At 51.6% G+C, this 12077-nt stretch overlaps 2 protein-coding genes and 1 pseudogene across 4 annotated transcripts in view; 2 read left to right on the forward strand and 1 right to left on the reverse strand.

Annotated features, from left to right (window-relative positions):
• LOC105743949 overlaps window positions 1-527 on the forward strand; it is a 2803-nt pseudogene extending 2276 nt beyond the window's left edge. The window contains exon 2 of the transcript XR_001117349.1: window positions 427-527. The product of XR_001117349.1 is annotated as a fragile X mental retardation syndrome-related protein 1 pseudogene (transcript). The remainder of the gene's footprint in view (window positions 1-426) is intronic.
• Window positions 1-6738, reverse strand: part of Prpf6 (pre-mRNA processing factor 6) — a 72263-nt gene extending 65525 nt beyond the window's left edge. Inside the window, exons 1-3 of the mRNA XM_023704298.1 lie at window positions 5558-6738; window positions 3708-3876; window positions 1950-2068 (exon numbers count right to left, since the gene is read on the reverse strand). Of these exons, the coding sequence (XP_023560066.1) occupies window positions 1950-2068; window positions 3708-3876; window positions 5558-5628 (359 nt within the window). The 5' untranslated portion in view covers window positions 5629-6738. The remainder of the gene's footprint in view (window positions 1-1949; window positions 2069-3707; window positions 3877-5557) is intronic.
• A 183-nt stretch (window positions 6739-6921) lies between these two features.
• On the forward strand, window positions 6922-11698 carry Samd10 (sterile alpha motif domain containing 10). 2 transcript variants are annotated; one of them, XM_004644135.2, is made up of 5 exons: window positions 6922-7110; window positions 9254-9435; window positions 9517-9688; window positions 10028-10168; window positions 10328-11698. In XM_004644135.2, exons 1-5 carry the CDS (start codon window positions 7020-7022, stop codon window positions 10348-10350), a joined length of 609 nt encoding a protein of 202 aa, XP_004644192.1. In that variant the 5' UTR covers window positions 6922-7019; the 3' UTR covers window positions 10351-11698. The 2 variants fall into 2 exon arrangements, with proteins under 2 accessions (XP_004644192.1, XP_023560030.1); XM_023704262.1 differs by having other exon boundaries at window positions 10028-10128.
• Window positions 11699-12077: the final 379 nt, after the last annotated feature.

Here is a 12077-nt window from a genome sequence, read left to right on the forward strand (position 1 = left end):
AAAAAAAAAAAAAAGTTAGGGCCAAGGAGATAGCTCAGTGGAATAAGTGCTTGCCTGGCAAGCACAAAGTCCTGAGTTCAATCCCTGGTACCACAGGAAAAGTTACACTCAAACAAAACATCCACAGGTAGGAATCTAAATGTATTACCCGTGGCCTGGGAATGTAGCTTAGTGACACAGCACTTATCTATCATTCATAAGGTCCTTGGTTCAATCCCCACCATCAAAAAGAACAAGGAAAAGAAAAAGTTGAAGGTCGTATTATGTAAATGGTGTCTTGGAAAGATCGATATTTCTACAAGAACTGAGCCGCTGGCACTACGGCTCCTGATGTGAAGAAACACACAGCCAAATCTATCAGGTTTCCTAACCAAAGATGTTTCACCCAATTTTTACCAAGTCTCAGGTTCAGCCTCTACTCCACAGGAAATAATAAGAGCAAATACTGGACACAGTGCTCCATCCCTATAACCCCAGCTACTCGAATGGCTGAGGCAAAATCACAAGTCTGGAGCAAGCCCGGGTAACTAGTGAGACCCTGTCTCAAAATAAAAAATAAAGCCAGGCATGGTAACACACTCCTGTAATCCCAATACTGGGAAGGCTGAGGCAAAAAGATCAAGAGTTCAAGGCCAGTCATGGCTATATATGGATTTCAAGGCCAGCTTGGATTGCATGGCAAGACACTGTCTCAGAAAAGCCAAAAAATAAAAAATTTAGGGCGGGGGGGAGATGGCTTAGTAGAATAAATGCTTCCTTGGCAAGCACAAGGGCCTGAGTTCAATCCCCGGTTCCGCAAAAAAAAAAAAAAAAAAAAGACCCTAAATTTAAAAATAAAAAGGAGGGCTGGGGAAAACAGTTTAGTGGTAGAGTAGCCCTGGGTTCAATTTCCAGAACCACACATACACACACTCTCTCTCTAGAACTCAAAGGATACCCTGAGGAAACAAGTAGCCATTGAAAAATTCAAATTTTTCTTACAAAAACCTGATCTCAAAAAAAAAAACTGATTTCAAAATCAATGTCATGAAAGGTTAAAGAAGTAGAAGGTGGGGAACTGTCTTAAATTAAAAGACCCTAAGGAAATTAAACCTAAGAAGTGATCCAGATTGACCCTGGCTTACATAAACCATGCTATAATATTCTGGGGAGTAACTGTTGGTTAACAGAACTGGGGTCCATGAGGTACCAAGTCCATGTGGAAGATGGGTATAGGTGCTCTGGAAATGACCCAGGAAAATACTTATAAATGAAGAAGACACATATACAGGACCTGGGAGATAGCTCAGTGAAATAAGTGATCGCCTGGCCAGCACTAAGTCCCAAGTTCAATCCTTGGTACCACCAAAAAAAAGAATAAAAATACAGTAGGAACCAATGTTGAGAATAAGAATGTACTTCACTGCACTATTCTATTTGTTGTTAAAGAAGTTTTCAGAATAAAATGTTTTAAAGGTCTAAATACCTTCTTGTTTGAGACAAGTTTTCACTGTGTATCCCAGCTGATCTCAAATTGGCAGCAATACTCCTGCCTCAGCCTACCAAGTGCTGGAACCACAGGTATATGCTACACACCTGGTTTTTGAGATGAGGACTCACTAGGTAGCCCAGGCTGGCCTCAAACTGATGGTGAGCCTCTTGCCTCAACCTCCTGAATACTGGGATTTCAGGCATGTGCTACCATACCCAGATTCTATTATCTCAAAAAGCAAAAAACAAGCACAGCGCAGCATCCCTAGTCAATACTCTTCAGAGGTTGAGGCACAAAGATCACAGATTCAACTCCTACGCAGGTAACTTAGTGAGACCCTGTCTCAGAGTAAAGAAATGAAAAGGTCTAGCGAAGTAGTTCACTGGAATTGTTCTGGCTTCAAAGCCCAGCCCACCAAGACAAACAAATGAACAAACAAACCCCTAGGTTAAACACAATGTGCTTAGCAGCAATTTACCTTCTTTCTTTCCTTCTTTCATCCATTCTTTTATCCAGAGCTGCATAAATAGCATCTGCTTCCTCATCATCTTTCTCATAAGGTCCACTTGAGAAGAGGCTCCCAGCATAACCATTAAACTAAAGACAAAATACATTTATTTATTTACTTATTAGTGCATTTGGTACAGGGTCTCACTATGCAGCTCAGACTTACAGTGGTCCTCTTATTTTCAGCTTCCCCAGTGCTGGTTTTACAGGGATGCGCCACCACACTGGGACTCAGCAGCCAGAGAGCAGGGCCAGCATGGCATGCAGTTCCGGAGATAGAACCCTATCCCTGCGCCTGCCTAAGCAGGAGCTTATTCAGCTGACCTATCTCACTGGTCTCTGATAAAACATATTTAAAGGTCAGCTTTCCCTCTAACACAGCACCTACCAACACCAACAGAACATACTCAGTTGTAAGTTATGTGCTAATTATGTTTTTAATTAGACAAATCCTAACTGGAGGCCATTCTTCAACAACTGATCAATATTCTTCAAGAGCCAAGGGCATGAAAGACAAGAGGCATAGCCAGCCATGGTGGTACACACCTGTAATCCCAGCACTCAGGAGGCTGAGGCAAGAGAATCACCACAAGCTCAAGCATCCTGGGCCACACAGTGAGTTCAAGGCCTGCCCAAGCTACATAGTAAAACCCTGTCTCAAAAAGGGGGTGGGGGGGAAGGCTGGGAATGGTGATACATGCCTGTAATCCCAACATTTGGAAGACTGAAGGAGGAGGACTGTTATGAGTCTGAATACAATTTTTTTTTTTTTTTTTTTTTTTTTGGTGGAACCGGGGATTGAACTCAGGTCCTTGCACTTGCCAGGGAAGTGCTTATTCCACTGGGTCATCTCCGCAGCCCACTGCTATGAGTTTGAGGCCAGCCTGAGCTACACAGTGAGACTGTCTCAAAAAGACAAAAACAAAGCGGAAAGGTTGGGAGGTATTGGGGACATAATTCAGTGCGAAGGGCCTCAAGCTCAATCCCAAGTACCAAAAAAATAAAATTACTTTTCCTCAGAGGAAAGACATCAACTGTAGGAGACATCTACAGAAAACCTTGTCTAACTAAATCAATAAACTAAGCAGGCAAACACCAAAACTGAAACAACATCAGTACCATCATTAGAGACCAGCCAACACAAAACTCCAATGCGGCATGTCATGCTGCAAGCGCAACTCTCTTTTTGTTTGTTTGTTTGTTTGTTTTGCAGAACTGGGGATTGAACTCAGGCCCTTGCGCTTGCCAGGGAAGCGCTTATTCCACTGAGCCATCTCCCCAGCCCCACAACTCTCTTGAGAATAAAAAAAGTGCTCATATCTTTAGAGTTTTACTGTCCTGTTCACACACTGTTAAAGATGGTCTCTGAATCTAAGCCTTGGGGCTGGTGAGATGGCTCAGTGGTCTAAAGCACCTACTTAGAACAAGCACAGGGACCACGGTTCAATCCCCCAGCACCACATGCCAGTAAGCCGCGCCCCCTGGTGGGTTGAGCTTGAACTGGCCACACACAAACACACACACACAAATAAATAAAATTAAAAAAAAAAAAAAAGCGGATCACGACGAGTTTGATCTAGTAGTGAGACCCTGAACATCCTGTAGACCCTTCCCTAAAAATACAAAAAAATAAAAAATAAAATAAAAAAATAAAAATTAAAAAAAACACTGGGTGAATCTAAGCCTTTCTGGGGACTGGGGGGAGTACCCACAGAGGGACCCCCATCACCTCATCATAGTTAGTGTCGTTCAGATCCTCGTCGTCATCATCAGCAGCCTGGTTTTTCTTCATCTGGTCTCCCACGGTTCTCTTCCCTGGTGGTGCATGGCGGTCATCCACAGGATCATTTGCGTCCCGGGCAGGCCCAATGTCTGAGCGAGTGGTGAAGCCAGTGGCACTGTAGGTCACAAGACACCTATCACCTGGGTGGCCTTGCTTCCTATGTCCTCTCCTCCGCCCCAGTCATAATCTCTTTTTCTAACACCTTTAGGAAGCTCCAAAGATTCTTGTGGCAGTAGGCTGTGCTCTCAAATGCTAGTACTGGTTATGTCTGCCAGCTTAAATGTCTGAACTTATGCTCAGTAGATGACCAGAAAATCTCCCACCCCAGGGTTTCCACTTCCCTCCACATTCAACCAGGCCCAAGCTGAGTTCTTCGTCTAATACCATCTGCATCTTCTTCAGGCCATTCTAGCTGCTAATAGCAGCACCATCTCAGGCACCAAGCAGGCATCATCACATGATCTTTACCTCTTTCTTCAGCCTTCACTATAGCTTCTGCCCCCAAGCATTACTGATTCCACTTGCAAATGTCCCCTCACAGACCATGACTTCCATCACAGCTGGCAATCGAGTTAGCCCCTCCTACCTCTAATCTGCCCTACTTCACTTACCAGATGATCCTTCCTGAAATACATTTCTGACGAGGGCATTCTTTAGCACCACTGGCTTGCCAAAGCCTAAAGGAGCTTTACCTGATGCTCACGGCCCTTCTGACAACTCACAGCTGCCTTCCCACTTGCTGTATATTCCACTCCCACTGCACCTCTTCCTGATTCCTGGTCTGCCCTTAAATCACATCTTTTTACAAAATGTAGTTTCTCCTTTATTCCTACAACTGGCAGCCTCAAAAACTACCTCTTCTCAAACATGGCTTTAATGCTGTACTCCACTGACAGCTGCCTGACTTTTGGAACTACAATGTCCTAAATCTGTTCTTCTGCATGTATGACTTACACAGGCACAGAACTTCCCCTAATAAACTTCAGGCTCTCTGAAAATGAAACACCTTAATGTTGTGTGTACCCTGCGGCCTCTAATACAAGTCAAATGGATAACCAAGGAAGAGGATGACTGCCCACTTTATCCAACAACTTCTGGTGGTCATCTGCGTAACAAACTTGGAACCCAGGCACCAGCCTCTCAGATGCAGGGGGCAGGGAACTGAGAATCTGAACAGGAAGCCTCTGGTGACAATAACACAAGAAAAGAGAGCCAAGCATGGTGGTGCACACCTGTAGACCCAGCACTCAGGAGGCTGAAGCAGGAGAACTGCTGAGTTCGAGGCCACACTGGGTTATACAGAATTCAAGACCAGTCTGAGCTAAAATAACAACACTCTCTGTCAAAAAAATGAATGAATGAATGAATGAATGAATACCACCACAAAAAAGATTAGTCATGCTTAAAACACAGGAAGGGTCATGTGTTCCTACTACACAAAAGTTCTTTCGATGCTCACAGAAGACCCGCATACGGGCTTTACCCAGCTGCACCGGGCCCATATTGCATTTCCGAGGTGACAGACAGCATTCATAGGCAGACTTATTCCGACCTCAACATCGGCGTCCTACAGGATGAAACCAACCTTCCGGTGTCTTTCAGACTACGTGACCGTAGCTTCTTATTACGGCGCTTATCTTCCTGGTCCTTCCCCTGGCACTTCCTAGCTCCAGCGCGGGGGACAGGGCCGCGGGCGAGAAGATGCAGAGCCCAGAGAACCGCCCCTCGCTCGCTCGGCCTGCCCGCCTTCCCGATCTCCCGCCGCCTCCCAGGCCTGCCCGCTGCCCAAGCCTCACCCGCGGCCCAGCCCTGGCACGTAGCCAAGCGGCGCGGGCATGCCCAAGAACGGCTTCTTCTTCTTGTTCATGGCGGCGTCGGCGACCGAGACGACAGCGGCCGAGGCAGGCGCGCAGCACGGAGCCCCGGCGTCTTCCCCGACGCACCACAGGAGGCGTCGCGGCCGTCACGTCACCGGCGCCCCGGAAGCAAAGCTGGGACCGCGCAGGGCACCGCCCCCTCGACGTCGCGCCGGAAGTTCCGCTTGAGGCCCCGCCCACCGCGCGGGCTGCGGCTGCTGGAAGGGCTAAGGTCGCATAGCGCTGTAGCGCCGACCTGCGGCAAGGCGGGTGGTGCCAGCTGGCCTGGGCGGTCACGTGCCACGACGCCCTGCCAAACCTTCGGTCCCCGCCTGGACCCTGCTGTGACTGCCCGGGAGCGCTCCCATGCACCCAGAAATCTGTGCACACGGGCCTAGTCCGCCTTCCGGGCAGCCCTGTGCGTCCTGCGCTCCGGTGCCTGCCCGCGACCGGCTCCCCACTGTCGATCTGTCAGGCCGTGCGAGCCCGCACTCGGGGTTGGCCCGCCAGTCTGCGCCGGAACGCCGTACCGACGCCGCCCTTCCCCTGGCTGTAAACAAGTCAGTGCAGCACTGACGTAGGTGGGCCGGCGTTCCAAACGTGTCACTGCTGTATACACACTGGGGCGTGTGACTGCGACCTGAGCGGGCGCGTACCGCCGCACTCAGCGCGTCTCTGCAAGTCCGCGTACAGCAGTGCTCCTGCTGCTAGAGACTACCAGCCGGCTGCACGCCCGGGGAGAGAGGCTGGGAGCGGAGCAGGCGCCACAGCTGGTGGGCTTGGCTGGAGGAGGCACCCACGCTTCGGCGTCCAGCTCTTCTCACTTGCTACAGCCTTGGCGTTTTCTCCTGATCCTCAGCCAAGCCCCTTTCGGTTCTTAGCACCGGGCCCCGCCCTCGGCACTGAGCCAGATTCAGGGGCTAAGTGAGGCGAAGGACGCCGCCCCTGAGCTCAGGGTGTCTTGAGCTAGGGTCAAGCTGGCTTCTCCGGGCAAGCACAAGCCCATCAGGGCAGTGTTTGGGAAAGGATAATCTGGGTGGGTAGAAGGCTCCAAGGGCAAGTAGGTGCTGCAGCCCACTCAACACGGAGAAGACCGACAGCTCTCCCGCCTCGGCCGGCTTCCTGCAGGTGCACGGAGCCCTGCGGCGGAGCTGTGCCCAGGGCTGTACCGCCACCTCGGACCTCTCCGCACGCGCAGCCCTGCGCGCCGCCGCCGCTCCTGGAAATCCCGGAGCGCGCTCGGCGCGCAGGGCTCAGTGGCAGGTGCCTTGCCGCGCAGACTCGTCTGGCCGCCGGGGCCGGCTCCAGCGGGGCGGGGCGACCGCGCGCATCCCCTGCCGGCCACACGGGCCGCCCTCCGCTCAGCGAGGGGCGTGTGCGCGGACCCGGCACCGCGGGCCCCATGTTCACCGAGCTGAGGGCCAAGCTGAGCCCCCCGCCGGGCCGCGCCGGGGCTGTGAGCGCCGGCTTTGGAGAGAGCCGGGATGTGGACGGTGAGCCGGGCTGGGCTGGGACGCAAGGAATCGCGGGTGGGGGTGGGGTTCAGAACCAAAAAGCCCCAGAGGAGGCAAGACTCGAGGGCTCTGGCGGTGGATGCGGCTGGGGGTGTCCTGGCCCCACGGGGTCCGATGGCCTTTGTCCTGCGCTGGGAGGTGACCAGCGTCAGGCCTTGGGAACCAGCTTTTGGCTTGGGATGAAAAGTGACCAGCCAGGGATTCTGTCTTTAGACTGGCAGCACACTGGAGTCACTCCACGCAGCACTAGTAGTGGGGTGAAGAGGGGACTGAGGACCAAGGTCACAGCCAGCACCTGGCGCCCCCACCCCATTTTCTTCTTGGACCCTCCCAGAGTGCAGGCAGGAAATGGGCGGTCCGGGCTGACTCGGCAGGTGCCGAGCGAGGAGGCGCTCGACTGGTTTCCCCTGAGCGACACTCCTATCTAGCTGACCGAAGCTGGAGAAACCCTGGGTCTACCGTCCCCGTCCCCTAGAAGGTGCAGGATTAGAGTAAATCTTTTCTCTTGCACTAGAGGCCACCTGAGGCGGTGGCCACCTTGGCCACATTCTTTACCTGACTATATATCTCAAATTCAGTCACTTGGATTTTGGTTCGAAAGTCAAAAGAGCTCAGGATACAGCGCCAACCTGGCAAGTGCGAGGTGCTGAGTTTTATTCTCAGTACTAACCTAAAAAAAAAAAAAAAAGAAAGTCGAAAGAATGGGAAAAGAGGTTGCTGAGCATCAAGAGCCTTATGTGTGGAAGCACAGGAGAGGAGAATGTGGGTTTTCCCCATTACTCAAACTTCTTGGACCCCTTAGAGAGCTGGCCCCAGTATAGAGGGAATGGTTGACTAGAAAAGAAGTTCCATTAAGCAGGTGGACAGAATGGACCTGGGAGTGGGCAAGCGTTCTGACATGGGAACTGCATTCTGCCTTCAAACTCATCCTGCCTGAACGCTCTAGGGGAGGAGTGACAGTGTATATGTGGTGACCTTCAGAGCCTTCCTTTCTCCCTACAGGCTCTGTTGACTTGCAGACACCACATAGAGATTTCATTTGTGTATTAACTCATTCACTGCACTTATGGGATACTTCCTGCGCACTGAAACCTGGATAAGCCTTAGCAAGCAATCCCAACCTGGATAGGAAGGGTCTCACTCAGCTAATAACACTTCCCAGATTCAAGTCATCTTTTTTTTTTTTTTTTTTTTTTTTTTTTTTTTTTTTTTTTTTTTTTACTGGGGATCAAACTCAGGACCTTGCACTTGCCAGGCAGACCCTTATACTGATGAGCTATGTCCCTGGTCCCTCAAGTCATCTTTTTTTTTTAATTTTATTTGTGTGTGTGTGTGTGTGTGTGTGTGTGTGTGTGTGTCCAGCTCAGCCCACCAGGGGACAGGGCCAGTTGGCATGTGGTGCCGGGGGATTGAACCACGCTCCCTGGGCTTTGCTAAGCTTGTTCTAAGTAGGTGCTTTAGACCACTGAGCCATCTCACCAGCCCCTTCAAGTCATCTTGATCCAAGAAATAACTATAAAACTAAAGCATGAAGTAGGCCAGGCAAGTTCCATTACAGGGCACACACCTGTGACACTAGCATTCTCAAGGCTGAGGCAAGAGGATTGAGTGAGTTTGTGGCCAGCCTGGGCTACATAGAGAGATCCTGTTGCCAACAAAACAAGCAAACAAAGCCTAAAACATGAGGAATATAATGAGGTTGGTGTGGGAAGAAGTTCCCCAGAATGTAGAGGCACTCCACACACTTGTCTTGAACAGTCCACAGCCGATGGGCACTTACAGATCACATGGCGCTGTCCCAGTTAGGCCCTGTAGGGGCAGTACAGCAGGAAAGCCCAGCATGTGTTTGGGGAGTCCCAGTTGTCTGCTTGCCCAGAATTCAGGCTTGTTGTCAGTGAGTCATGATTGGTAAATGCAGTTGGTGAACGTAGTTGGTGAGGCAGAGGTGTGGCGGTAGAGACTGGGCACACTCAGTGGTGATGAGCAGGCAGCAAGGTCAGACCTCCCACCCACAGAGAGTGTCCCAGGACAGAGGAGCTGGCCTTTTCAATGAAAGACACATCTTGTGGTAGGATGTATATGAGGTTTGTGTGCCAGCCCTGACTGGGTCCCTGGCACACAGCCACTGCCCACTTCAGCTTCTGCCGGACTCTTCTGGAGCACACAGTATCAGCTGAGAGCATCCCTTGCCACTTGCCTCGGACAGCAGGCACCAGCTTCACGTGGCATGACTCCCGTAGCCAGAGGGCATCTAGCAGCAGGCCCATCAAGCTCCTGCAACAGCCTGGTACAGAGAGCCCACAGGTACCCCCCATCCTGCTTACTTCGGCCCCCACCCTACTGCTTTGCTGCCCTCCTGCTACCTGCCACCCTTCCCCTCTGCAGGGCCGGCTCTACTCTGACCACTATGGCCTATACCATACAAGCCCCTCTCTGGGTGGGCTGACGCGGCCTGTAGTCCTGTGGAGTCAGCAGGACGTCTGCAAGTGGCTCAAGAAACATTGTCCCCACAACTACCTCATCTACGTGGAGGCCTTCTCCCAACATGCCATTACTGGTACGGTGGGGCTGGTATAGGGCAGGGGCTGGGAAGCCCAGGAGAGCCTGCACCCGTTCAGCTAGTCTTTTTCCTCCTCTGCCTGTACTCCTGTAGTCAAACTGCCCACTGGGGCTTTTGTTGACTCTGTGTCTTTCTGTGTCTCTCCCAGGCTCTCTGCTCTATTACCTGGGGCTTCTCTTTGTCCTCTGTCTTTTGCTTAACCTTGTCTTTCCATCTGCCTTCCTCTCCAAGTCTCTACATACATGAGACTGCCTGGGACCCCCTTTGTCTCTTGGTCTCTGTCTTGGCCCTTTACACATTTTTTTGATCCCTACTGGGCCCTTTCCTTCTCCCCAGGCCGGGCTCTGCTGAGGCTGAATGCAGAGAAGCTACAGCGGATGGGGCTGGCACAGGAGGCACAGAGGCAAGAGGTGCTGCAGCAGGTGCTCCGCCTGCAGGTGCGTGAGGAGGGGCGGAGCCTGCAGCTGCTCAGCCAAGGTCAGTGGGCAAGGCCAAATGTGCCAAAGACCTGGGGGCTGGGCTGAGAGTGCAGGTTGAGTTGCCTGAGCACAGGGGGGTAGCTGGGGCACAGTAAAGATCATCCTGGGACGAGGCAGGGAGGGACCTGCCCCTCCCTCACTTCCATTTACCCCACAGCTTCCTTTGGAAACATGTCCTAGCTGCTGCCAAGGCCTGAACCCCAGACCCCAGCACTGTGACCAGTGACCAGGACCCACAGCCAAGAATGAGGCAGAGCTGGCCCTACAGCCCTTCTTGGACCATGCATGATGCCCTGCTGGCCAAGCCTGACCCAGTGGACAGGCAGGACCAGGACTACCACCTCCAGGTGCCTCTAGTCAGGCACTCCAGGTTGTACCGTGGGACTAGGTGGGCATGGGCTACTTGCATGTGGCCCCCTCCAAGGACTTGATTCCAGGCCTATCCCCTGGTGCTGCTGGCAGCATGCCACAGGTCAGCTGCCTGGAGCCAGAGTGGGGTTTGAATAACTCCAGACTCCAAAAGAGTCTCTTTATTTATGTTCCCTTCGCCATGTGACCACCCCCTCACCTGGCACCTCTCCAGTTGTGTTCCTCTCAAGCATCGCCAGACCAGCTGCACAATGAGACAAACTGCATCAGTTCCCTTTGGCTTGTGATTTTCCCCCACCCTTGCCAGAGCCTGGCCAGCCCAACCAGTTGTCCAGAGTAATAGTCAGACATAACGGCAGCACCTGTTCCACTGGGTATAACATACTGAAACTTCATTCATTATTTATGAAACCCTTGCTACACCCACATCTCCTTCTGAAAAATGAGGCCAAAAGGCCCAAGACGTCCAGTTTCCAAAGGCCAAATTGGTACAACAAAGACTCTTGCCCTCTGGAGGTAACTCCATGCCCAGTGCTCACCAGGTTTGGTGGTACCCCTGGCCTTGCCTACAAAAGAGTCTTGCTTTTTAAGCATCTTCTGTATTCCCTGGCTCTTCGACTTAACTTTGAAGTAGCAGTTGTGCATGTGGGTATTCCCCTCACCCCTTTCCCAAAACTTGGATTCACAGGAGTGACTTACAGGGGGCCATACCCACCGTATCTGCCACCAGATGCCTGGCATCCCTCCCTGGGAAATTTGGAACTGGTACTGCCCAGAAGAGGGACAGTGAGGGTGGCTTTGGAAGTCCCCACCATCTTGTTCTTCTGCCTCTCCCACTGTCCTGGGAACTCTGAAAGCCTCAGGGACAAGTACGGCTGAGCCTCTAGTGCCATTTCTGTGTCCTGAGTTGGCCTTGATGCTGCAAGCTAGTCATTGTAAATCCCAAGTGAGATGTGGACCACTGGCCTGCCAGCTCCCATCTTTTGTGCCCTCATCCATGGGAAACCTTGGGTCTGACTGCCTGAAGTATATCCCTTCTGTGCCATCAATCTTCAGCCAGAGGGCCCATTGTGAACCCTTTTGCCCTACTCTGTCTTGCCCATCCCATTTTCCTGTCTAGTCTTCCATGTTTTTGTTCATTTTTTATACTCTGACCAAAAAAAAAAAAAAAAAATCAGAAATAAACCTGGTTCTCAAATGCCCACAGTTCTGGGTCTGGGTGGGAGGCGGTGTCCAGCCCAGCAAACCGCCGGGGACCGCTAGGGGGCAGTGGTGTCCTGTCCTGGAGGGGCGGCTGTTCCCCTAAGACACTATGAGGGGCCTCAAAAAGGCCACATAAATGGCACCCTAGTGATGGACAGAACATGCGTGACACACTGGAAGCAACTGCCCAGATATGTGGTATAGGAGTTTCTTGGGGCTGCTCTAACAAAAGGCCACAAACATGGCTTCAAACAATGGGGCTGAGGATATAGCTCAGTAGTAGAGTGCATGCTTGGCTTGTGGTAAGACCCTGGGTTTAATTCCCAGCATAAATA

The sequence above is a fragment of the Octodon degus genome, unplaced genomic scaffold, assembly GCF_000260255.1.
Source record: "Octodon degus isolate 3935 unplaced genomic scaffold, OctDeg1.0 scaffold00194, whole genome shotgun sequence".
Classification (NCBI taxonomy): Eukaryota; Metazoa; Chordata; class Mammalia; order Rodentia; family Octodontidae; genus Octodon; species Octodon degus.